Consider the following 22630-nt stretch of genomic DNA (forward strand, 5'->3'; position numbering starts at 1 on the left):
TTTTTTCATCCTCCCATTAAAGGAGAACCTTAATATGCCGGTTCATTAATTAAGAACAACTTGTATCTCTTCTAATTATAATAGTTAGACGGAGGGGATATAAATGGAAATGAGGAAAAGGTAAATTTAGCACAGGCATGAGACAATTTTTATGCAGTCAGTGTGTGGAATACCCTGCCAAGTGGAGGTAGATTTAAGACCAGGCTTGATACGGTGTTCAATACTGTCTAGTCCTGTAGGTAATCAGAGCACTAGGTACTATTTATTTCCAAAAACGGTGAGCATTGTTGGGCTGAATGGCCTGTTCTTCTCATTATGTTAATATTTCACATGTAATATTTCACCCCACAACTGTGAAACTACAGAGGCCTGGCCAAAACAGTGATGCCCCCCCCCCCCCATTTAGCTAAATGTGGTGTTGCACTGCTTGTATCAACACCCACAGGCTGTGGATTAAAACGGCCTCAACAGAACGGATCAGCTCAGCCCTGTCGCTCACATACGGGCTCATCAGTAAACACAGCTAAAATGTCAGATTATGCTAACGATTCATTAAATAATGAAGCCCAGAGGCCAGTGTGGAATACAGAAATGGAACCAGGTCTCCCCCCCCCCCCCGGACAAAACCAAAAACCAGGTTTCGCACCCCTGGATTGAATCAATGTGTTTCGGTATGGGGGGGGGGGGGTCTACTTCCTTCTTCTCATATTAACGTAAAGCAGGCACTCTGCTGAGAACTGGAAGCTGTTTTTATTTGAAAAGCACTCACTGCATTAACTTAAGCGTATGGTACAAAGCTCATTCAGTCCTAGTTACAAATCACACAAACAGTTCATATAATTCAGTGATCATATACAAAACAAATCTCCATAACAGAAAATTAACATGGCATGTCTACACACAGTAATAAAACAAGGGCTTTAAGAAGGTTATCCAAAATGGTACACAATAAAAGAACACAGTGGAGCAAATTGGCACTTCCATCTTGATTCAGTGCAATGAAGAAAGGTGAAATAAAATGCATATTTAAAAAAAACTTTCACTGCTCTGGTGCTAGCTATAATTGCCCACAGACTGATTAGTATTCTGACAAAGTGCTCACATACAAGACTGCAAATGCCCAAGGCAAGATATTGAAATGCATATACCAAACTTAATTATTATTGAACACAATTACAGTAGCCAGGTTTATTCAAAGAGACAGTCCAGGATAAAACTACACCAAAAGCCTGTTTTTTTTTTTTTACTTCAATTTGAAGTGGGAAAACTTAATGTCTTTTAAAAGTTTTTGCTTTAAAATAAGCAAAGAGTCAGACTGCTGCCTCTAGATCACTTGCTCAGTGAGAGGCTGTGACAACCCGAAAGGAATCAACCGTTGCCTTGGTAATATGTCGCCCCCTATGGCTGTTGCTGGTACTGCCCCTCGGTGGCGGTGTAGAAGTCATCAAGGACGCTCTGTATGTAGTCGAAAGTGGGCCTGTCGTCTGGTTTGTCCTTCCAGCAGCTCATCATGATGTCATACAGCTCTGTGGGGCAGTGTTCAGGGCGGGGCATGCGGTAACCCCTCTGCACAGAGGTCATGACCTCTCCGTTGCTCATACCTGTGGAACAGAGGGAGGCCACAAAGACAGAAGCAATCTATCACAACAGGGCTAAAAAAAAGTGGCACATCCTATTGTAAAGCAATATTGTATCAGTTTGGAAATTTTGAATGACAACGTATTTTCTGCACACATTTTCCGCTTGAAAAATGCAGAATCTTGCGTTTGCAAAACCACTGTAACAAAAATGGCCATTAGTTTCCCATGAATTTCTCACCAGTAGAGGGCAGTGATGTATTACAAAAGATTCCTTGACCGGTCATTTCCATGACCTTGGATATTGTGTACTTTGATATTCTGTCTATACGTGCGACCTTTACACGAACACGTGCAGACACAGTGAAGATACCTCAGTGGACATGCATACTTCTCTCTCTTAAATACTCCAACTGGGTGTACTGTGCACACGTGGAGAGAGATGGCTATTACTGGGCTTCGTTACCTGGGTAAGGTATTTTTCCATACGTGATGATTTCGTACAGCAGGACTCCGAAAGACCACATGTCCGATTTGATGGTGAACGACCCGTAATTTATGGCTTCTGGGGCGGTCCACTTGATCGGGAACTTGGCTCCTGGAAACGGATAATATTTGTCAGATTCAGAGAGTGGTGCTTCGAGGCAGGTGGGAAAACTGATTTTGAAAACCGACTGAAGACCAGTAAGGTTTAAATGCAAGGGAACACGTGTTGGGAACATGAGATTTAAAGACCCCATGCAGTCACTTTTATTCTTAAGTCCTGGAAGTCTTCATTAGGCCACAAGATGCATGTGCGATACGGGAATGTGTTAAATTTTTTTTATAAGCACGAAAAGTTTGAACTTTTCCTTTTGATGTAAGGTATGCCATTATAAACAGGAGCCCTGGAGGATTTTGATAGGATGTAAGGATATTTGCTTTAAGTTTGGCATCGCAGTAAAGGATAGCATTGTTGTCAAAGTGTCGATGGAATGTTAGTCCTGCAATAAATAGGGGAACCAAATGACCGATACCATAGAATAAGAACTTGCTATTGCTTTCAGGTTTAAAAAAAAAAAAAAAACAAACTCATTAGAATCTCAGCAGGATAAAATTGACTTAATATCACACTATTCCAATTTTCTTTTTTTGTGTATGCCTTAAAAATGGTTTTGACTGCGCCGCGTCTTTAAAACACCTGCGCGAGAGTCTGGGCCTGTGTTTTCACAATTTGCATGAACATCTGCGGGTGAATTTCGCCCGCTCCGTGCCGGTCTGTTTCTGAGCAGGGCAAGCCCCAGGAGACAGAATGTTTTCAGCCTGCGGATTTCGCACGGCTTGGTTGCTTTGTGACCACAGTAACTGAGATTCACCAAGCAAACCACTCTGTAAAATAAAGGCCTTTGCTTTCAATTCGGAAATAGTTCTGGTATATTTTATGTTAGGAATTATGGCCAAATAGGAAATATTTTAAAATGTTTATCTTTAGTTTACATATTGGAAAATTGTACCTTACCAATGAAGTGCAGCAAGCTAAGCCTCCACCATTTTGATTACAGTTTATATCTACATTTTAGGGAAGTGTATTTTTTAGTGTATTTTTGACCATCACAGTCTGTGTGTGTGTGTGTGTGTGTGTGTAAACCGAATCATGTAACAGTACTGTGTAGAACAGAAGGTGTACGTTTGGTAGGTATGGGTGTGCAGAACAGGCCTACCCTCTCTGGCCGTGTACTGATCGTCTTCGATGACCCTGGCCAGCCCAAAGTCAGCGATTTTGCACAGTAAACTCTCCGACACCAGCACGTTGGCGGTCCGCAAGTCACGATGGATGTAGTTCTTCTTTTCGATGTAGGCCATCCCTTCTGCAATCTGTGAACGGAGAGAGAGCCAGCTCACACACTGCTGCACGTCCGGTTCAGAAACATTCATCACTTTACACGACAGGGATCGTCAGAGTTAATTTCAGACAGAAAGCAGAAGTGTGCAGTGTTTTTTTTTTTTTTTTTTTAAACTCCGGTCTCTGCACTAGCTAACAGTGCTGTCAGTAATGGCAGGTCTTTAAACTGACATCTTTCAGTACCACAGTTCCAGGTGTGAATGTCCTGTGACTTTTCACAATGGAGACATTTCTCAGTCATTCGTGGATGGGCACATTTCACAGTGATGTTGCCAGAACAATATTAGTCAACGTGATTGCGATTGCTGTGAATCGAGCCTAGTGGATTTATTTTGCTTTACGCTGACAACCCAAGATCCACCAAGTGGTTTCCCTGTTAAGGGGAACTATTGCCCGACTAATGGGAGAAATTACATTTTTTTGGCTGGACCGCAACAGCGGGGCCAGCCCTACAAACGCAAATGTCTGTGACTGACTGACTGAGTGATGATGTTACACCATTGGTCGGCCGGATCACGTGTGTTAGGTCCAGCCATATACTAGGTTTTGACCTAGTCTTGTTTAAATCTGTGGTCTTTGTTCTTGTATTATTCATTACATTACATTTTACATTGCATTTATTTGGCAGACGCTTTTATCCAAAGCAACGTACAAAAAGTGCATTTCATGGTCATAGACAACTGCTAAACACAGGTTCAGTAAGCTACAATACTTATTTTGTACAGCTATTTTTAGCCGAGAAACAGTTTAGTCAACAGTGACACTATGGATACTCTGCAAAGCATAGCAGTAGATAGCTACAGTATTGGACAATAAAATTACCAAAAGTGCTGGAGGGCAAAGTACATGTCATGAAGGGGGGGGGGGATTAGATGAAATATCAGCGTGGGTTGGTAGTAGTTAGTCTGAAGAGATGAGTCTTCAGGCCACGGCGGAAGATGGGTAGTGAGGGGGAGGTTCGGAGAGGGGCGGGGAGTTCGTTCCACCACTGGGGAGCTAGGGTGGAGAAGCTCTGTGATCCCTCTGGGCGGGTGGGAGGGGTTTTAAGGACGCATTTGTGTTTCAAAGACGTTTGTTTTGCGTTGACGTGGAAAAAAAACCCAGAAGTTGAGGCTGAAATGTGGCCAACAAGCTCATTCATCTGTGAACTCTTCATAACAGCCTCTCAGCAGTGTGATTATGCACAATTTTTCCACCCACTGCAGAAAATGTGATGCAGTATTAGAGGACGTTTCTGTGCTTACCCCAGGATCTCCAGTCTGCTGTAGCCTCTTTAAGTGCTTAATTATATTATCTAAATAGTCCACACGGATTGTTTTAAGGACCTACGCTGGTTGCTGATTGAAAATAAAGTTAAAAAACCAGCAGACACTGGTTTTGCACGTCAGCATGAATTGCGCCTGAACCACAAAGTGATGAAATTAAAGTCTGCGAGTGTCAGTTCCCCTTTTCAGCTCAACCATGGAAAAACTGATATTTCCTCTTCACAGTGCCTCACTAAAATGGCTCCATGTGACGCTTGAGAAGGAAAGAGTGTAAAAATGAATTTCTCACCTGTGCCGAAAAATCTATAAGTTTTGGCAACTGCACTTTGCTCCCAGGATCACTTTTCAAGAAATCTAACAAACTTCCTGAAACAAAACAGAAGAACACCAGTTACTGGAAATATCCGTTGGAAAGGGTAGACAGGATAAAGGTGAGATGTTGTACACACGATGAGAGGATGGTTCTAAGCAGTGGTTATAAGCAGGTTTGCGGGGGCAGTTACCGTTGGCCATGTACTCGGTGATGATGTAGATGGGCTCGATCTTGGTGACCACAGCGTAGAGCCGGACCAGGCGGTCGTGCTGCAGAGTCTTCATCAGGTTGGCCTCCTCCAGGAAGGCCTCAGTGGACATGGTGCCTGGTTTCAGCGTCTTTACCGCAACTTTAGTGTTGTTGTTATAGAACGCTGCGGGGTGGGGGGGGGGGGGCAAAGCAAAGATCAGAGAAACCTTAATATCTCTTCAATAGAGAGTCTGAGTGTATAAAACAAAGATACTAACCTGAACATGCCCTTATGAAAACGTATCATGTAGAAGTAAATTAATTTCTATTCAATTTAATTGATCTTCACTGTCCCTTTATTTATAACAATTAAACAGGGGGCAGAGGGTGGGGGGAGTGTTAGCGGTCTGTGTGTTGGCGACACGTTTGCGCCTCTTTAATAAGGCCTGCCCTGGTGAAGTACGGAAGTGTATCGACTGCACAAACAGGAAGCAGACTGCAGGAACTATGGCTGCACTTCTGCCTCTGCTCGCTCATCCGAAGCATGCTTCAGTACAGTGCACGCGTTCGAGGACGCTAAAACAAACACACCTGTCCCTGGGTGAAACACACACACCTGTCCCTGCGTTAAACACACACACCTGTCCCTGGATTAAACACACACACCTGTCCCTGGATTAAACACACACACCTGTCCCTGGATTAAACACACACACCTGTCCCTGCGTTAAACACACACACCTGTCCCTGGGTTAAACACACACACCTGTCCCTGGGTTAAACACACACACCTGTCTCTCCGTTAAACACACACACCTGTCTCTCCGTTAAACATACACACCTGTCCCTGGATTAAACACACACACCTGTCCCTGCGTTAAACACACACACCTGTCCCTGGGTTAAACACACACACCTGTCTCTCCGTTAAACACACACACCTGTCCCTGGTTTAAACACACACACCTGTCCCTGGGTGAAACACACACACCTGTCCCTGTGTTACACACACACACCTGTCCCTGGGTTAAATGTACACACCTGTCCCTGTGTTAAACACACACACCTGTCCCTGGGTGAAACACACACACCTGTCCCTGGGTTAAACACACACACCTGTCCCTGCGTTAAACACACACACCTGTCCCTGGTTTAAACACACACACCTGTCCCTGCGTTAAACACACACACCTGTCCCTGGGTTAAACACACACACCTGTCCCTGGATTAAACACACACACCTGTCCCTGGGTTAAACACACACACCTGTCCCTGGGTTACACACACACACCTGTCCCTGGGTGAAACACACACACCTGTCCCTGGGTTAAACACACACACCTGTCCCTGGATTAAACACACACACCTGTCCCTGGTTTAAACACACACACCTGTCCCTGGGTTAAACACACACACCTGTCTCTCCGTTAAACACACACACCTGTCCCTGCGTTAAACACACACACCTGTCCCTGGGTGAAACACACACACCTGTCCCTGGATTAAACACACACACCTGTCTCTCCGTTAAACACACACACCTGTCCCTGGGTTAAACACACACACCTGTCCCTGTGTTAAACACACACACCTGTCCCTGGGTTACACACACACACCTGTCCCTGGGTGAAACACACACACCTGTCCCTGGGTTAAACACACACACCTGTCCCTGGTTTAAACACACACACCTGTCTCTGGGTTACACACACACACACCTGTCCCTGGGTTAAACACACACCTGTCCCTGTGTTAAATGTACACACCTGTCCCTGTGTTAAACACACACACCGGTCCCTGGATTAAACACACACACCTGTCCCTGGGTTAAACACACACACCTGTCCCTGGGTTAAATGTACACACCTGTCCCTGTGTTAAATGTACACACCTGTCCCTGTGTTAAACACACACACCTGTCCCTGGATTAAACACACACACCTGTCCCTGGATTAAACACACACACCTGTCCCTGGATTAAACACACACACCTGTCCCTGGATTAAACACACACACCTGTCCCTGGTTTAAACACACACACCTGTCCCTGGGTTAAACACACACACCTGTCCCTGGGTTAAATGTACACACCTGTCCCTGTGTTAAATGTACACACCTGTCCCTGTGTTAAACACACACACCGGTCCCTGGATTAAACACACACACCGGTCCCTGGGTGAAACACACACACCTGTCCCTGGGTGAAACACACACACCTGTCCCTGGATTAAACACACACACCTGTCCCTGGATTACACACACACACCTGTCCCTGGGTTAAACACACACACCTGTCCCTGGATTAAACACACACACCTGTCCCTGGATTAAAAACACACACCTGTCCCTGGATTAAACACACACACCTGTCCCTGTGTTAAACACACACACCTGTCCCTGGATTAAACACACACACCTGTCCCTGGGTTAAACACACACACCTGTCCCTGGGTTAAACACACACACCTGTCCCTGGATTAAACACACACACCTGTCTCTCCGTTAAGCGCACACACCTGTCTCTCGCAATAATGGCTGCCATGCAGAACCTGCTCCAGAATAGTGCATCCTAGCGAACGTAAACGTGTACGCATGTATGCGCTTTGTTTACTCTCTCATACATAAGTAATACATAAGGCACTGAACGAATCACTTGGTGCACGGCCTTACACTGAAGTGATATACCACATAACACAATGATTATCATTTATATTTCAGATTTTCAGAATACAATTTTCTGATGTACTGGTTCCATATTTAGGACTAAAACGAGGAGAACGTCCAAGCTGTTCATCTTAATCAGGAGTCTCTCACCTACACACACCCAGATATACACACACGCACACGCCCACACAGGCTCACACACACCCAAACATACACACACACACACACACACCCACACAAGCTCACACACACCCAGATATACACACACGCACACGCCCACACAGGCTCACACACACCCAAACATACACACACACACACACACACCCACACAAGCTCACACACACCCAAATATACACACACGCACACACCCACACAAGCTCACACTCACCCAAATATACACACGCACACGCCCACACAGGCTCACACACACCCAAACATACACACACACACCCAAATATACACACACACACACACACCCAGATATACACACACACACACACACCCACACAAGCTCACACACACCCAAACATACACACACGCACACACCCACACAAGCTCACACTCACCCAAACATACACACACACCCAGATATACACACACGCACACACCCACACAAGCTCACACACACCCGTGCGCACACTCACCCAAACATACACACACACCCAGATATACACACACGCACACGCCCACACAGGCTCACACACACCCGTGCGCACACTCACCCAAACATACACACACACCCAGATATACACACACGCACACGCCCACACAGGCTCACACACACCCGTGCGCACACTCACCCAAACATACACACACACCCACACAAGCTCACACACACCCATGCACACACGCACACAAACCCACACCCATGCGCTTGCACACACCCACACACACACATGTGCATGCACGCACATACACACACACACACAAAGACACATACCCACATGTATGCACGCACACACACACACACACACACACACACTTCCTCTTGATGATTACTACTGTTACTACCCTCTGTCACTTCACATACAACCAAAAACTATGTTGGCCAGTCCAGTGAACCCGAGGCTCTTTGAGATGACAGTTACAAGGGTGGCACTCGAGCGTGAAACAGACAACAAGCCGTTGGTAGTGACTGCGCTGGGACTGTGTTTCAGAGTGCAGGCTTTGCAGGTGGGCCTATCACAGACAGCGTTAGTCTGAATACCGGGAACAGATGAAATGAGTCAAGGGGGAAGAGGAAGAGAAACTTCAGAGAGAAAACGGAGTGTGTTTCCTGCTGTTTTCATTGGTCTGCACCCTCCGTTGCCCGGGGAACCTTTCTGAGCCCAAAGGCCCAAACACCAGTCATGGTAAAATGTCCGGTGTTAAATCAACTCTTACAGAGTACACACGGGCCCTGTTGGACTGTACGTACTCTGTGAAGAGCTGAATTGACACCGGACATTTTATTGTGGTGGAGCAAAACCATAGAAACCAGAAGCCGGACACCATTCCGACATTTGCATAGCTGACTACTTCCTGGTGTGCAGCCAATGAGACGGGACGGGGAGGGTGTGAGTCACAATGAAAATGCAAATTATTCTCAGGATTCCAAAAGCGTTTCCTCCTTCACTGTTCCTGATAAGAGAGGAGGCTTTGTGCAGGGAAGACCCCCCCACACCACAGGGTAAAAGGAGGCCGCGGTCATCTACACAGCCTCTGCCTCTGTCTCTTTATCCGTCAAACAATTCTGGGCTGCGACAACGGACAGGCTGTGAGGTCCCGCCATTTTACACACCCGCCACTCTGTACCCAGCGACAACCTGTCTGATTTAGAGCAAGCTCATTTAGAAAAGGTCCAGGGGTGCTAGCGTAGCCTAACGGTTAGCGAACCGGGATTGTCCTTGTTCAAATCCCAGGCGGGCTACTGTAAACGTTAAGCTCTTAATTAAGGCGAAAGTGTAAATGGTTTATAGAGATTTTGTTTCCAGCGAACATGCTTTGTGAAAAGGCCAGGCTCTGTCCTGGGACAGAGGGCCCCGGAGTGCTTGGGCCACTCACCCATCCACACCTCCCCAAACTGGCCGGCTCCCAGCTTCTTCACCATCTTGATGGACTCCTTGGAGATCTCCCAGGCGTCTTTGTCCCACGGCTTCTGGGCCTTGGGCTTCTCACACGGCTTCACCAGCTTGCGGCAGAGCCCGTCCGCTTGCTCTGCGCAAACACAGGAGGGGTTCAGTACGCACCCCGAAGCGCGCTGCGTCACACACCCCGAAAGTCACACACACTGTGGTAATGCTGTATCATTAACTGTGGTAATCGTACACGCTGTGAATGCTGTACATACGTGTAATGCTTCACTGTGGATGCTGTATATGGTGCTGTATCACCACGGTAGCTGTTACACTGGTAATGTGTATCTCACGTGTATGTATCCCCTTGTATGCGTACCTTGATGTTCCTCCTGTGGTATGCGATCCTGGTGTTTCTCCTGGTAACTTCATGTGGTGCGTATCATCCGTGTTGCGTATCTGGTAGCATCACTGTGGTAAGTATCACCTTTGCTGTATCACTCACTGTGGTAATGCTGTATCACTGTGGTAATGCTGTATCACTCACTGTGGTAATGCTGTATCACTCACTATGGTAATGCTGTATCACTCACTGTGGTAATGCTGTATCACTGTGGTAATGCTGTATCACTCACTGTGGTAATGCGTTATCACTCACTGTGGTAATGCTGTATCACTCACTGTGGTAATGCTGTATCACTCACTGTGGTAATGCTGTATCACTCACTGTGGTAATGCTGTATCACTCACTTTGGTAATGCTGTATCACTGTGGTAATGCTGTATCACTCACTGTGGTAATGCTGTATCACTGTGGTAATGCCATATCACTGTGGTAATGCTGTATCACTCACTGTGGTAATGCTGTATCACTCACTGTGGTAATGCTGTATCACTGTGGTAATGCTGTATCACTCACTGTGGTAATGCTGTATCACTCACTGTGGTAATGCTGTATCACTCACTGTGGTAATGCGTTATCACTCACTGTGGTAATGCTGTATCACTCACTGTGGTAATGCTGTATCACTTGTGGATAAGCTGTTCACATCACTTGGTAATGCTGTATCACTCACTGTGGTAATGCTGTATCACTGTGGTAATGCCATATCACTGTGGTAATGCTGTATCACTCACTGTGGTAATGCTTGATCATGCTGCTGATGTCGGGGAAGGTGAGCTTGGGAGAGATGTAGAATCCTCCGTTGTCCAGCATGCGGATCTTGTAATGTTTGACTGTCTCGGTGCCCTGGCGTCGAACTCTCATGACAGTGCTTCTGTTCACATCAGCACACACACACACACACCAAGCAACTCAGCAAGGGAAACAGATGAGTGCAACGTTACGGCGATAGAATCTGTTCTGTCTTTTTAGAACTTCCCCAAAGCTCTGTTGGTGTGCTGGACTGTTTGTCATACGAACATTAATGTTCAGTTTGAAACAAAGGTGGTGTTATAGGCTTGGTTCCAAACCTCCGAACTTTTGACCCTTTTAACTGGAGTTCGGTTTGCTGTATAGATCTGAAAGTTTCTTCAGAGACTGTACCAAAAAATGGCGAAGTTCCCTTATACCAGGGGATCTGAGTTCAGCTGTAAAATGAACCGTGGTGTGCTTTGCAGCAAATGAGCAAGCAAACTGCCTTTCTTACAGAATTCTTGCAAAAGGAGAAGTATGAGGTGATGGCATCGTTAGTGCTGCTCCACCTAAACCTTCAGTCTGCGCGGTCCAAAACGGACAGAGATCACCACGGCAACACCGCATGGAAAAAAGTGTGTAAAAATGCCTGGGGTTAACAGAGTGACAGATGGGGGGGGGGGGTCGTTCAGTACTCAGGAAGTGGAGGGGGAGGGTTATGGTTAGTGAGGGGGAGGTGTGAGAGAGCGAGAGCGAGAGAGAGAGATTAGTTTGTGCTGGGCTTTTGCGGTTGACAGCTTGGCGCTATGTTCGCGCTGAAACATCGCGGTGTAGCGCAGACGGCCGCGCTCCTGGCGGCCCGGTCTGGTCCGGTCCAACCCACCTTTGGACGTCTCGCTCTCGCGGATCAGGTACGACCCGGCCCGGTTTGCGGGGGCCAGCAGCTGCCGTTCCGCGTCCTTCCTGGTGATGTCCTTAAAAAACCACCTGCAAACGGCAGGAGAACACGGGCCAATGAGCCGACAGGATCGCTCACTGCAGAAACACTCTGGAGGAAACCTGTAAAACCTCATCATCATCATCATCAGAATAATAAAGATAAAATATCTGCCTGAACATAAGACTCCTACATGGTTTACATTAATTGCACTGTAGACATTGTAAGCACTGTGAGTGTGTAACTGTGTACTGTATTGCAGATGTACTATAAGTGTGTAAATGCACACTGTACGTGCATTTTAAATGTGCAGTGCCTGTACGATGTGCATTCAGAGTGTGCATTGTACATGTACTGCGAGTGTGCAAGCACATACTGCACATGAACTGTAAATCTACTGTAACTGTGCAAACACACACTGCACATTCACCGGAGATGTACTGTGACTGTGCAAACGCACACTGCACATGCACCGGAGATGTACTGTGACTGTGCAAACGCACACTGCACATGCACCGGAGATGTACTGTGACTGTGCAAACGCACACTGCACATGCACCGGAGATGTACTGTGACTGTCAGCACATGCACTGCACGAATTACTGACTGCAATGCAATGCACACACGGAGATGTACTGTGACTGTGCAAACGCACACTGCACATGCACCGGAGATGTTTCGTACTGGAAGGGCTGTACTCACTCCTCGGTCTCCATGGTGTTGACCTCAGCGACGTAATTGGAAGGGACGAACCCCTCTTTCCTGGTGCTCAGTGACTTAGCTCTCCACCATTCCCCCGATCTGCAGAACAGGGTTCACAATACATAGAACCACAGCGCCCACAAAACAGCATGTATATGCTATCAGTATGCAGATTTTTAAAAAAGGATGTATGTATATATATATATATATATGGACACACACTTCTGTGTTTCAGAATGTAAATTTGCCATTTCTTTCACTTTCTTATTCACTCAGGTTGCGGTTCTGTGGCCACCGTCCATCCGCAGGTTTGTGTGGTCTGCAGCCAGCAGCCAGTCCAGGCCTTGCAAACCAGTTGTGTGGACTCTTCAGCCAATCAGGTGACTTAAAATAAGCTCTTACAGGGTTCCAACAACCTTTAACATCCAGTTCAAGAACTTTTAAATGACTATCAAGGCCGAGTTCCCTCAAATTCAAGGACTCAATTACTCAAATTTTTTGCGACATGAATTTAGGTGAAATGAGTTGGTGCTGGGAAAACTTTTTTTTTTAAACCCACAAGTGTTGATGTTGCAGCTAGAACTTCAACTCAGGTCACGTAAACAGATGTGTGAATGTGGGAGATGATTCGGTTAACGGTGGCCCAAAGAAATAAGACACTGCGGCAGCTATTGTTCAATTACACAGGTAACTCCCCACACCTGGTTTGTTGGGTCTGAGCTGGCTGCTGATTTCAAGGTGGGAAAAAAAAAAAAAAACATGGTGGACCAGGGTAGCAGACCAGCGGGTCTAAAAACCCCGGAGTACTTACTCTGCCAGAACCCTGAGCTTCTCCCCTTTCTTGAAGCCCAAGTCGTCCCCGTGCACGGCTTCGTAGGGGTACAGGGCGATGACGATTTTCCCCGTCTCGCTCTGCTCTGAACGCGGGGGGAGAGCGAAGAAGCGCGTCACTACAGGCCGTTCACGCGCACGCGAAGAACAGATCACTTAAATCCCCCTCTCTCATGCTACACTTTCAGGTCACATGTACCTCCGTACAGCACCTATTGCACTTTGTATCAGTATCTTGATGTTGTAGCGTGAGTATCTTGATGTTGTAGCGTGAGTATCTTGATGTTGTAGCGTGAGTATCTTGATGTTGTAGCGTGCCGTGCCTCCTAGTTCGAGTAGGTCAGAGAGTAATGTTTGCTGTGTGAACTGGACTTGTTGTTCATGGCTACGAATGACTGTTACAAAATTAGTACCGTACCTTATCGGACCTGTGTTTTGCCCCAGTGACCTTTGGGATGTATTATTGTGTGTCGTTTTGGATAAAAGCATCTGCCAAATTAACGTAATGTAATGTAACAAACACAGAGGTTTCGTTACCCTCCATCTTCTGGAAGATCTGGCCCGGGAGGAGGCCGGCGGCCTCTGAGGAGGTCTGCTGGGAAGAGAGAAGAAAAACACCTTAAATCTCTTCTTATTTACATCGCTTTCTCTTCGACAAAAACAACGCCATGTAACTTCCCTAATTTCTCAGTTCTTTCTCTAGAGAAATAACCCTCAGTAATCTTTTCTCAGTAGCCATCATTCTTACAGTACCGCCTCTATATCCTCCTGACAAGGCTCCTTATAGTCTCACAGCCTAAGAAAGGATTTAAAGTCCCATTGATGTGTCCTGTTGTAACCCTGTCCCTGACCACGACTCCACCTTTTTGCCCTGATTACCAGGAGAGACGGTGGACTGAGGAATCACGGCTACTGGATAGCGCTTTCCATCTGACTGGCTACTTACCATGTCCTGCTCTCTGATTGGCTAGTTAGCATGCCCTGGTCTCTGATTGGCTAGTTAGCATGTCCTGCTCTCTCTGATTGGCTACTCACTCTGGCCAGGGGCTTGCTGAAGGTGGGGTCCCTCACATACGTCTGTTCAGCTCGGACGGTCCGCTCGCTCTTCTGATCGAGGGCTGTGTTTTGGCCCTGCCTTAATTTGGATTTCTGGCACCCCATCTCTCCTGTCACGGGAGAAACATTACATTACATTACATCACACTGCATTGCGCTGAATTACATTACAGGCATTTAGCAGACACTCATATCCAGAGTGACTTACACAACTTTTTACACAGCATTTACACTGCAGTCATTTATACTGCTGGATATATACTGAAGCAATGCAGGTTAACTACCAAGACCAGTTCCTCACTCATTATGCCACACTGCCACCCAACAGAACAAAACTTAACTTCACTGCAGAAAAACACATGAACCAGGGGCTTAATGATTGATAGGTACAGCAAAAACCCCCAAAGTTTAATAATTAAACAAAGGTAAAGAAACCACAAAATGAAAGCATGATGGTATTAAAAAAGGTCACATGGGAACATGGTGTTTCAGCATTCCTTACTGGTTTTCTGAGAGTAAATATGGGTACAGCATGTGAGATATAATAAACAAAATTTATAAATAAATAAATAAGTAAAAATCCTTGTTGCTTTTCAGATTTGCATCAGGTTTGACCGTACAACAATACAGGAAGTGCTCCCCTGTGCCTAATGAATATCTTCAGCAGCAGAATAGGTTGAGGAAGTGACATGAAAAAAAAAAACATCTAAACCAAAGCAGGGCAAGCACACGTCCTCACACACTGCAGGTTTAACCCTTCGCAGGGCAGGTTTTTGGGGTGTTTTTTTGTTTTCAAAGCTCTAAGTCAGTGTTCTAGAACTCCACTGCTCTCAGTTACCAGTAGTGATTGTGACATCATCGTTAGGATGTTCAGTTCAGAGCATTCTAATCACATGTTTGTGACCTCACACCGTAAAGGGCTAATGATTCTCCAGCTAATTCTTCCTCCAGATGCCCTAATTTCTTCTTATCGGTGACCCAAATTTAGACCGTACCCTGTGCGCGAAACCTTCAGGGCTACGCGAAGATCGCGCCCACACTTTATCTGACCCAGTTCATCGATTGACAGATGTTCCCGAGAAGGCCCTTTTCAGCGATTATAGCTCGTTGTTATGATTTTTCTTCGTGCGAAAAGGAAACTCTGGTGGCCGTGAAGTGCCGGCATCTGAAAGAGAAGCAGTGACCTGTCGCGAGAGCGTAATAAGTCATCCTTTACAGAGCGCCCCGCCAAGGCCAGGGTCCCTGATAGAGACAGGAAATGGTCGTGCACGCAAAGCACTGTCAGAATAAAACTGAATTTAAATCGAAACTGAACCGAAAGAGAGAAAGGGCCCAACAGCTGACTGGGGCCAGGAAGTCGATGGGTCAGATAACCAAACTCTTTCGACATCGAGCCCTTCCTGTGCTCTCAGTTCAGCATAGTTCATCGAGCTCAGCTCAGCCCAGCTCTTCTTCATTTCCCTTCACTCAAACTCCCTTTCCGCCTGCTACTTTTGCATATAATATATAGTCCTGTTTGTGTTCCGTGCGATAGCTGTGCCTGATTAAATTTGTTTGGGAGCATAAATTTGTTTGAGAGAAGATAGGGGCACGAGGTGTGATGAGAAATAGGGTCGCACTTAGAACAACATAAAGGAGTCCATTTTAAAGATACGATACATTTCAACATCACCTCGATGATGGAAAACACATTATCTTTTTAAGGCAAAGAGACGTAATGGCACTTGAAAAACTGTGTTCTTCCTGAATCATGCCGACATAAGTTGGTGTCTATGCTTGGATTCTCAGGAGGACTGCTGGGTGTGCTCGCACAACCGTCTGTTCACAGACCACAGACATGCATCTGGTCTCCGAATCGCCCCCCTAAGTTTTCACTGATGGCACAATCTTACTGAACTGAGCGTCCAGTTCAGCCACCCGACCAGGTTAAATAAAAAATCCTTTTACATGAACGTTGCCTCCCTGGAAACTTCTATTGCTGGAAGATCGTGACAGAACCGAGGCTGTGCAGACCTACCTACCTCCCCTCATTATCTCAACGGGCTCAGCTTTTAATCACCCTCTAGCGAGATAAGTCATCTGTTTTTTTAATGCTTCCTCAGGCAGATTGATTCAAGCAACATAAAATGGCAGCAGGAAGGTTGTGTAGTCACCTTTCAAACAGAAACCTGGGAGGAGCACTGCTAATTACAGCATTGAGAATCGAAAGAGTGCAGACGGCCATATTTATACTTCCTGGCTGTAGTTTTAAGGGCCTGTATGGCACCTAGGAAGAATGGCCGGGTGTCCACCAGTCAATCAACTTTACCGGAGTATAATTTGTTGTAACCCCAGTACTGTCTGACTGCTGAAACTGCTCTCTGTTTCCCACCAGTGCAGTGACGTCAGGACCGCCCAACCCCGAGCCCGCTACCGCTGGTCAGCTCGGGATGTGGACCAACATCGGAAATCAATCGCGCACTGAAATTGAAATCAGAGGCAAACCCGGCGACACGGATTTCTAATTAAAACTGAGAAAACGGTAAGACTTCTGAGAGAGAAAAAAAACCACTCTGTTTTAACTAGGCTCTGAAGACGACGTGGCCTTCGCACACCCAAATATGTTTCTGCGGGTGAAAACCAAAAGAAAACGCAGATATGTACTTGTTTTTAAATGTAACTGAAGGAAGGTGAAACCTTTCGCAGATTATTGCAGTGTGCGGAAATGAATCTCATTGCGCAAACCAGACTCTGACGGGCAGAAATGACACTGGCTGTGCGTCTAAGTGTGTCACATGAACGTACCATTTCCAGCCAGACCCTCTGGTCAGACTGCTGTCATGAAGTGCGCACAAAATCTCCTTCGCCACTTCCTCTTCCTCTTCTAGCCAAAGACTGAAATAGAATGGCATGTAGCCCATAGAACGCATCAAAGCAACAGCAAAAAGCTACTTTAGCTAAAGCTGTTCCAAACGCGACAAAAACCTGTGCATACATACAGTGCCGTGAAAAGTATTTCCCCGATTCCTGATTTCCTCTGTTATTGCATATTTGTCTCCATAATAATAATAATAATAATAATAATAATAAAATTTATTTTAGTGATATAACGCTGTGGCATTTGATGAACCGGATTCCTCTTTTAGTGTGCAGATAAACGAAACAAAACTCAAAGACTCGCTCCCCCGGTCTCGGGCCCGGCCTGTGGAGAGGAACACACCTTTACGCACCTGGGCTGATTAGTGAACGCCACCCAGGTGCGTGTGCTCTCTCCGCCAGCCGGCGTTGCCGAGACCAGTCCGGTTCACCGCCGGACCGAATGCCAGAATGCCACAAGCAGCTTTCCAGAGCCCACGGTCACTTAAAGTTAACAGGATTTTTTTTAAAACAGTAAACACAGAAGAGAGTGAAGAAATAAAGTATAAAGTATATAAAGTATGAAAAACAAACACACGAAGCGAGGCAATAGTGAAGCTAAGGGTAACCTATGCTGAAGACGTGGGTCTTGAGTAGGGATTTTAAAATTCGAACTCTGCTTCCACAACGAGGGGGGCAGCCACAGAGAAAACTCTGTCACCAAATTTATGGCAATGGGTCTTCGGGATGGTGAGTAGCATGCCAGTGTTAGAGGAGCGGAGGGTGCGAGGGGAAGCGTACACTGTTGGTAGGCGAGTGAGGTAGGGAGGGGCCAGGTTATTGAGAGCTTTGTAGAAAAGAAATTTGAATTTGATACGTGCTTTGATGGGAAGCCAGTGTAGTTTTTCTTTAAAGTGGGTGTGATGTGTTGCCAGGATACAGTGTGTGTTACTGTAGCATTCTCGCTGCAGAGTTTTGGATGTGTTGCAGTTCAGTCAGTAGGGTATTAGGGAGGCCATAGAGTCTGGAAAAGGGTACAAAGCCATTTCTAAGGCTCTGGGACTCCACTGAACCACAGTGAGAGCCATTATCTCCAAATGGAGAACACTTGGGACAGTGGTGAATCTTCCCAGGAGTGGCTGGCAGTAAGTGGCAGTAAGACAATGATGCAAAACACAAAAACAAATTCACATCTGAATGGCTGAAAAGAAACGATATTTATGTTTTGGAGTGGCCTAGTGGAAGTCCTCACATTAACCCAACAGACACTGTGGCAGGACCTGAAACTAGCACTTCATGCTCAAAAACTTACCAGTGTGTCTGAATTAAACTAAGTTCTGCAAATTAGAGAGCGTTAAAATTCCTCTGCAGTGGTGTGAAAGACAGATCTAATTACATTGAGTGTTTGGTCGCAGTTATTGATGCTACCAGTTATTCATTTTAAGGGGGTAATTACTTTTTCACATGGGTGATAACTTATTTCATTATTACTTTTTCATTATTTTCAAAATGTGTTTTTTGTTTACTCTGCTTCCCTTTGTCTAATAATACATTTTGTTTAAAGATCTGAAACCATTAAAAGTGACAGATATGCAACAATAGAAGAAATCAAAAAGGGGGAAAAAATACTTTTTCACGGCACTGTCCAAGAACACATTCTTCTGCCACACAGAAAACCTCCATCCCCAGAAGTAAAAAGGATTTCACCAAATTAACCCGACTTTTTGGCGAAGGTGCTGGAAAAGGTGATGGTTAACTGGCACGTTTAACAATGCAGTTACTACTCCGGGAAAAGAACACAGGGAACTAATACAACGCATCGTATGTCGAGGCGTCATCGCTGTGTAGAAAAACGCATAGATTGGGCATGAAGTTAACGATCAAGGGCAAGGGACTCCAAATGGGCAGGGTTGGGGGTCTTGGGTCTGGATTGGAGACCTTGGAATGGACTCTCTCTCTCTCCACTGTGTCAGATTCCTTAAATTCAAAACCCCAGTTGAGGAAGCAGATTGCCATTGCGGGAAAATCCAGTCTTAATCGCGTATTCACGTAGCCTGGTCTGAACTTTATTCGCCCAAGGAAACGAAACTCCAGCATATGCACTAGAACTAACGGTGTGGCGTGGATCAAAAGAGGGAAAAAACATCAATTGCGAAAAGTAGGCAATTTCTTATGTTGTTACTGCTTCGCTTAACAATTGCGCTAATAAAAAAACCGGTATTTAGAATAAGAGATCTGACGGGGATTGATTTGCCATGTCGGATGCTACCCGGCTAACTCACACAAAAGTAACAGCGGCGGTCATATGGCAATAAGGAAGTTTTTAGGTAGTTCGCAAGTTCGTATTCAGGTTGTGTGTCATTATCAACACAGGAATCTACACGTCGTTTTACAATCGTACATTATGAAAGTAGCCTACACTAGTTTAAGGCTTTTAAAATCGATACCAAAGTCTCCTCTTATGTCTTTTGTTTGAATACAAATGGAAGGGTTTTTTGTTTGTTTGTTTTTTTGCCGTATGCCAAATTCTTGCCAGTGTAGAACATTAATCTAATGGCAGAATTTGCGCATGATCAACCACAATAAACCAACACACGGATATTTGCATTTGTGTATAACACACTTCTATAAATGACTAGGTACGTCTGCAAAAGAAAAAAGAAAAAGCTAACATAATCATACGTAACGGTCATGCATATTCCTACCTGTCCAGTGTTTCACGCCCAGATTTTTCAACGCATCCAAGTAATTTCACCTTCCAACTTTAAAGCGTCCTTTTCTGCATTAGTTCTGTCATAAGTGTGGCGAAAACTGAGAGCTGAAACATTCACCGCTCAAATGAGGAACTTGATGTTGAGAGCTGGTAAGAAGTTTTTTTAACAGTAGCTTCCTGGTACAATGCCCCGCGTGTTTATCGGGTTTATTTGCATAAAATACGGACTTAGACTGCACCCTTCAGAGACCCACGTTTATTTTCCGCAGAAGCTGGCAAATGATGCGAATCCGCGCGCCACTCAACGACAAGCGGAGCATATCGCTGTTTCAGCACGCGTGAAGCCCATGCGTGGGAGAAGTGTGAAAGATTGCTATATGATTTAATTTTATTTTTTCCCTCTATTTATTCAAATATCCAAATAATTTGCGCGACTCTAAATGTTAGCTACATTTACTGATTAGCTCATGAATGACAGCTGAAGTCGGTTTGCCTTTATGGAAGGTTTTGTTGCAGGAACAGATTTAAACCAACGTATATGGTGCGTAAAAGACAGAAGCGGTAGATCTTGGCGTCCCGGTAAAATTCCGCGAAAAAAAACTAGATATCTGGAACTCTGGCAGAAGAGGAGATTCATGCCTGATTGCGCTCTACTAAATTTACGGAGAATGCTGTGTGCATGTAGTTCATTATAACGCCACTGCAAATTGCACAATTCAATTTATTATCATATACAAAATATAGTGTAAAATCTAAAAACAAAAAAAAAACTAAATATAAAACAGAACCCACAAGGACTCCTGAACTAAAATAATCTCACGGACGCCATTTCGATGGACAACACGGTTGAAACGGCACACAAACAACCAGGCAACCTGCATGACAAATCTAACAGTCAGAGTGAATCAAATTGCCAAAGTATGCAGTTATGGTCTTCAAATTGCTGTTGAGAAAGTTCTGTTCTACTTCTACTCTTCCTCCGGGTCCAGCAAGAGAGGCGATCTGCAGTCAGAAACAGGAAAAACTGGTCAGTGGAATTCCGCCCACAAGTCACGCACCCGCCACGCTAAAGGTCCAGTGTACAAAGCATGGCATTATACCGTCACAGACCGCATCCGAACGAACAGAGGCGGGGGGATGGCAGGGTTAAAACAGCTATTCAGGCAGACAAAACTTGACCAAAGTTTTAAATGAACCATCAGAATAAATTAATTATAATGTCAGAGTTAAATATTTATAGCGCCCTTGTGTGCCGGTGAGAGGTGTAAAGGGAAATGCACGGCTCTCTAAGTGTAACTCAGCTCAAATGGGATTCAGAATCTTTCAGCAGAATACTGACTGCTGTGGGACATATTTCCATCTTCCATTCCCATCTCTGAGGACAGAGCTCCAGAGAGGAGACAACCAATCAGCTGCAGAGGAGTAACTGAAGCTTTGGGATGTGGCGCAAGTCAGTGATCTGGGCATGTATTCATGTATTCACAAAGCACTGAAGTGGGAAGAGTGCTGATCGAGGATTTGTGTATTCACAAAGCAGTGGAGTGGGAAGAGTGCCGATCTAGGATTTGTGTATTCACAAAGCACTGGAGTGAGAAGAGTGCTAATCGAGGATCTGTCCCCCCCCGTCTCACATCCGGACCACATCCATTATGAGCTAAAAGGCTGAACTGGTCCAAGATCAGCGTTCCGATTTGGCCTTATGCCTCTGATGGAGGGGGGGGGGGGGGGGGGGGGTCTTACCTGATCCACATCAGTATTTCGAGGGAGGAAGTACACTATGTTTTCCGAAATCAGTTTGGCAAGTCTGAAAATTTCAAAAGTAAAGTTTCTTATTAAGGAAGAAATGTTGCACTCAGCGGAAAGAAATGTTTTCTGGAACATCTCTTTGAAGACAGTTAGAAAGAAAGAAACAGTCAAATACCAGACAATAAATCGACAAGGACATCTGTAATACTGCTAGTGTACTGGGGTAGTGGTGGTGTCGGTGTGTATAGAGTAGTGTAGGGTGTGTATAGTGTAGTAATGGTGGTGTAGGTTGGTTGTGTATAGTATAGGTAGTGTTGGGTGTGGTTGTGTGGGTAATGTGGTGTTTGGTGTTGTGGTATAGGGTTAGTGTTGGGTGTGTTTAGGGGTAATGGTGTTGGTGTGTATAGAGTAGTGTTGGGTGTGTTTAGGGGTAATGGTGTTGGGTGTGTTTAGGGATAATGGTGTTGGTGTGTATAGAGTAGTGTTGGGTGTGTATAGGGTTAGTGTTGGGTGTGTTTAGGGGTAATGGTGTTGGTGTGTATAGAGTAGTGTTGGGTGTGTTTAGGGGTAATGGTGTTGGTGTGTATAGAGTAGTGTTGGGTGTGTTTAGGGGTAATGGTGTTGGGTGTGTATAGGGTTAGTGTTGGGTGTGTTTTAGGGGGGTAAGGTGTTGGGTGTGTTAGGGTTGTGTTTGGGGGTGTGTTTAGGGGTAATGGTGTTGGTGTGTGTATA

The 22630-nt window shown here is 45.5% G+C and overlaps 2 protein-coding genes and 1 long non-coding RNA gene across 7 annotated transcripts in view; 1 reads left to right on the forward strand and 2 right to left on the reverse strand.

Moving 5' to 3' along the window:
* Nucleotides 1–731: 731 nt before the first annotated feature.
* LOC135260492 (tyrosine-protein kinase Lyn-like) lies at nt 732–20286 on the reverse strand. The gene is made up of 13 exons (XM_064345745.1): nt 20145–20286; nt 14584–14714; nt 14086–14140; nt 13529–13634; nt 12718–12816; nt 11958–12065; nt 11081–11217; nt 9934–10086; nt 5228–5410; nt 5014–5090; nt 3278–3431; nt 2044–2175; nt 732–1601 (listed from the first exon to the last, which is right to left on the reverse strand). Exons 2-13 carry the CDS (start codon nt 14707–14709, stop codon nt 1399–1401), a joined length of 1533 nt encoding a protein of 510 aa, XP_064201815.1. The 5' UTR covers nt 14710–14714; nt 20145–20286; the 3' UTR covers nt 732–1398.
* On the forward strand, nt 12810–20278 carry LOC135260493 (uncharacterized). Its single transcript, XR_010331594.1, has 2 exons — nt 12810–13097; nt 16979–20278. It is a non-coding gene; the product is annotated as an uncharacterized LOC135260493 (long non-coding RNA).
* A 569-nt stretch (nt 20287–20855) lies between the features above and the next one.
* The window catches only part of tgs1 (trimethylguanosine synthase 1), an 11290-nt gene continuing 9515 nt past the window's right edge, over nt 20856–22630 (reverse strand). For all 5 annotated transcript variants that reach the window (XM_064345739.1, XM_064345738.1, XM_064345737.1 and 2 more), the window contains exons 12-13: nt 21893–21971; nt 20856–21154 (exon numbers count right to left, since the gene is read on the reverse strand). In XM_064345739.1, the coding sequence (XP_064201809.1) occupies nt 21041–21154; nt 21893–21971 (193 nt within the window). In that variant the 3' untranslated portion in view covers nt 20856–21040. The remainder of the gene's footprint in view (nt 21155–21892; nt 21972–22630) is intronic.

Source organism: Anguilla rostrata, chromosome 8 (assembly GCF_018555375.3).
Source record: "Anguilla rostrata isolate EN2019 chromosome 8, ASM1855537v3, whole genome shotgun sequence".
Lineage (NCBI taxonomy): Eukaryota > Metazoa > Chordata > Actinopteri > Anguilliformes > Anguillidae > Anguilla > Anguilla rostrata.

What these genes read in the sequence shown, in the direction of transcription:
- LOC135260492 (XM_064345745.1), bottom strand. Translation starts at nt 14,709, where the DNA reads ATGGGGTGCCAGAAATCCAAATTAAGGCAGGGCCAAAACACAGCCCTC. An exon ending in CACCGAGTACATGGCCAACG is followed by an intron (nt 5,091 to 5,227) that starts GTAACTGCCCCC and finishes GTTTTGTTTCAG; the next exon opens with GAAGTTTGTTAGATTTCTTG. An exon ending in TTATAGATTTTTCGGCACAG is followed by an intron (nt 3,432 to 5,013) that starts GTGAGAAATTCA and finishes CTCCGTTCACAG; the next exon opens with ATTGCAGAAGGGATGGCCTA.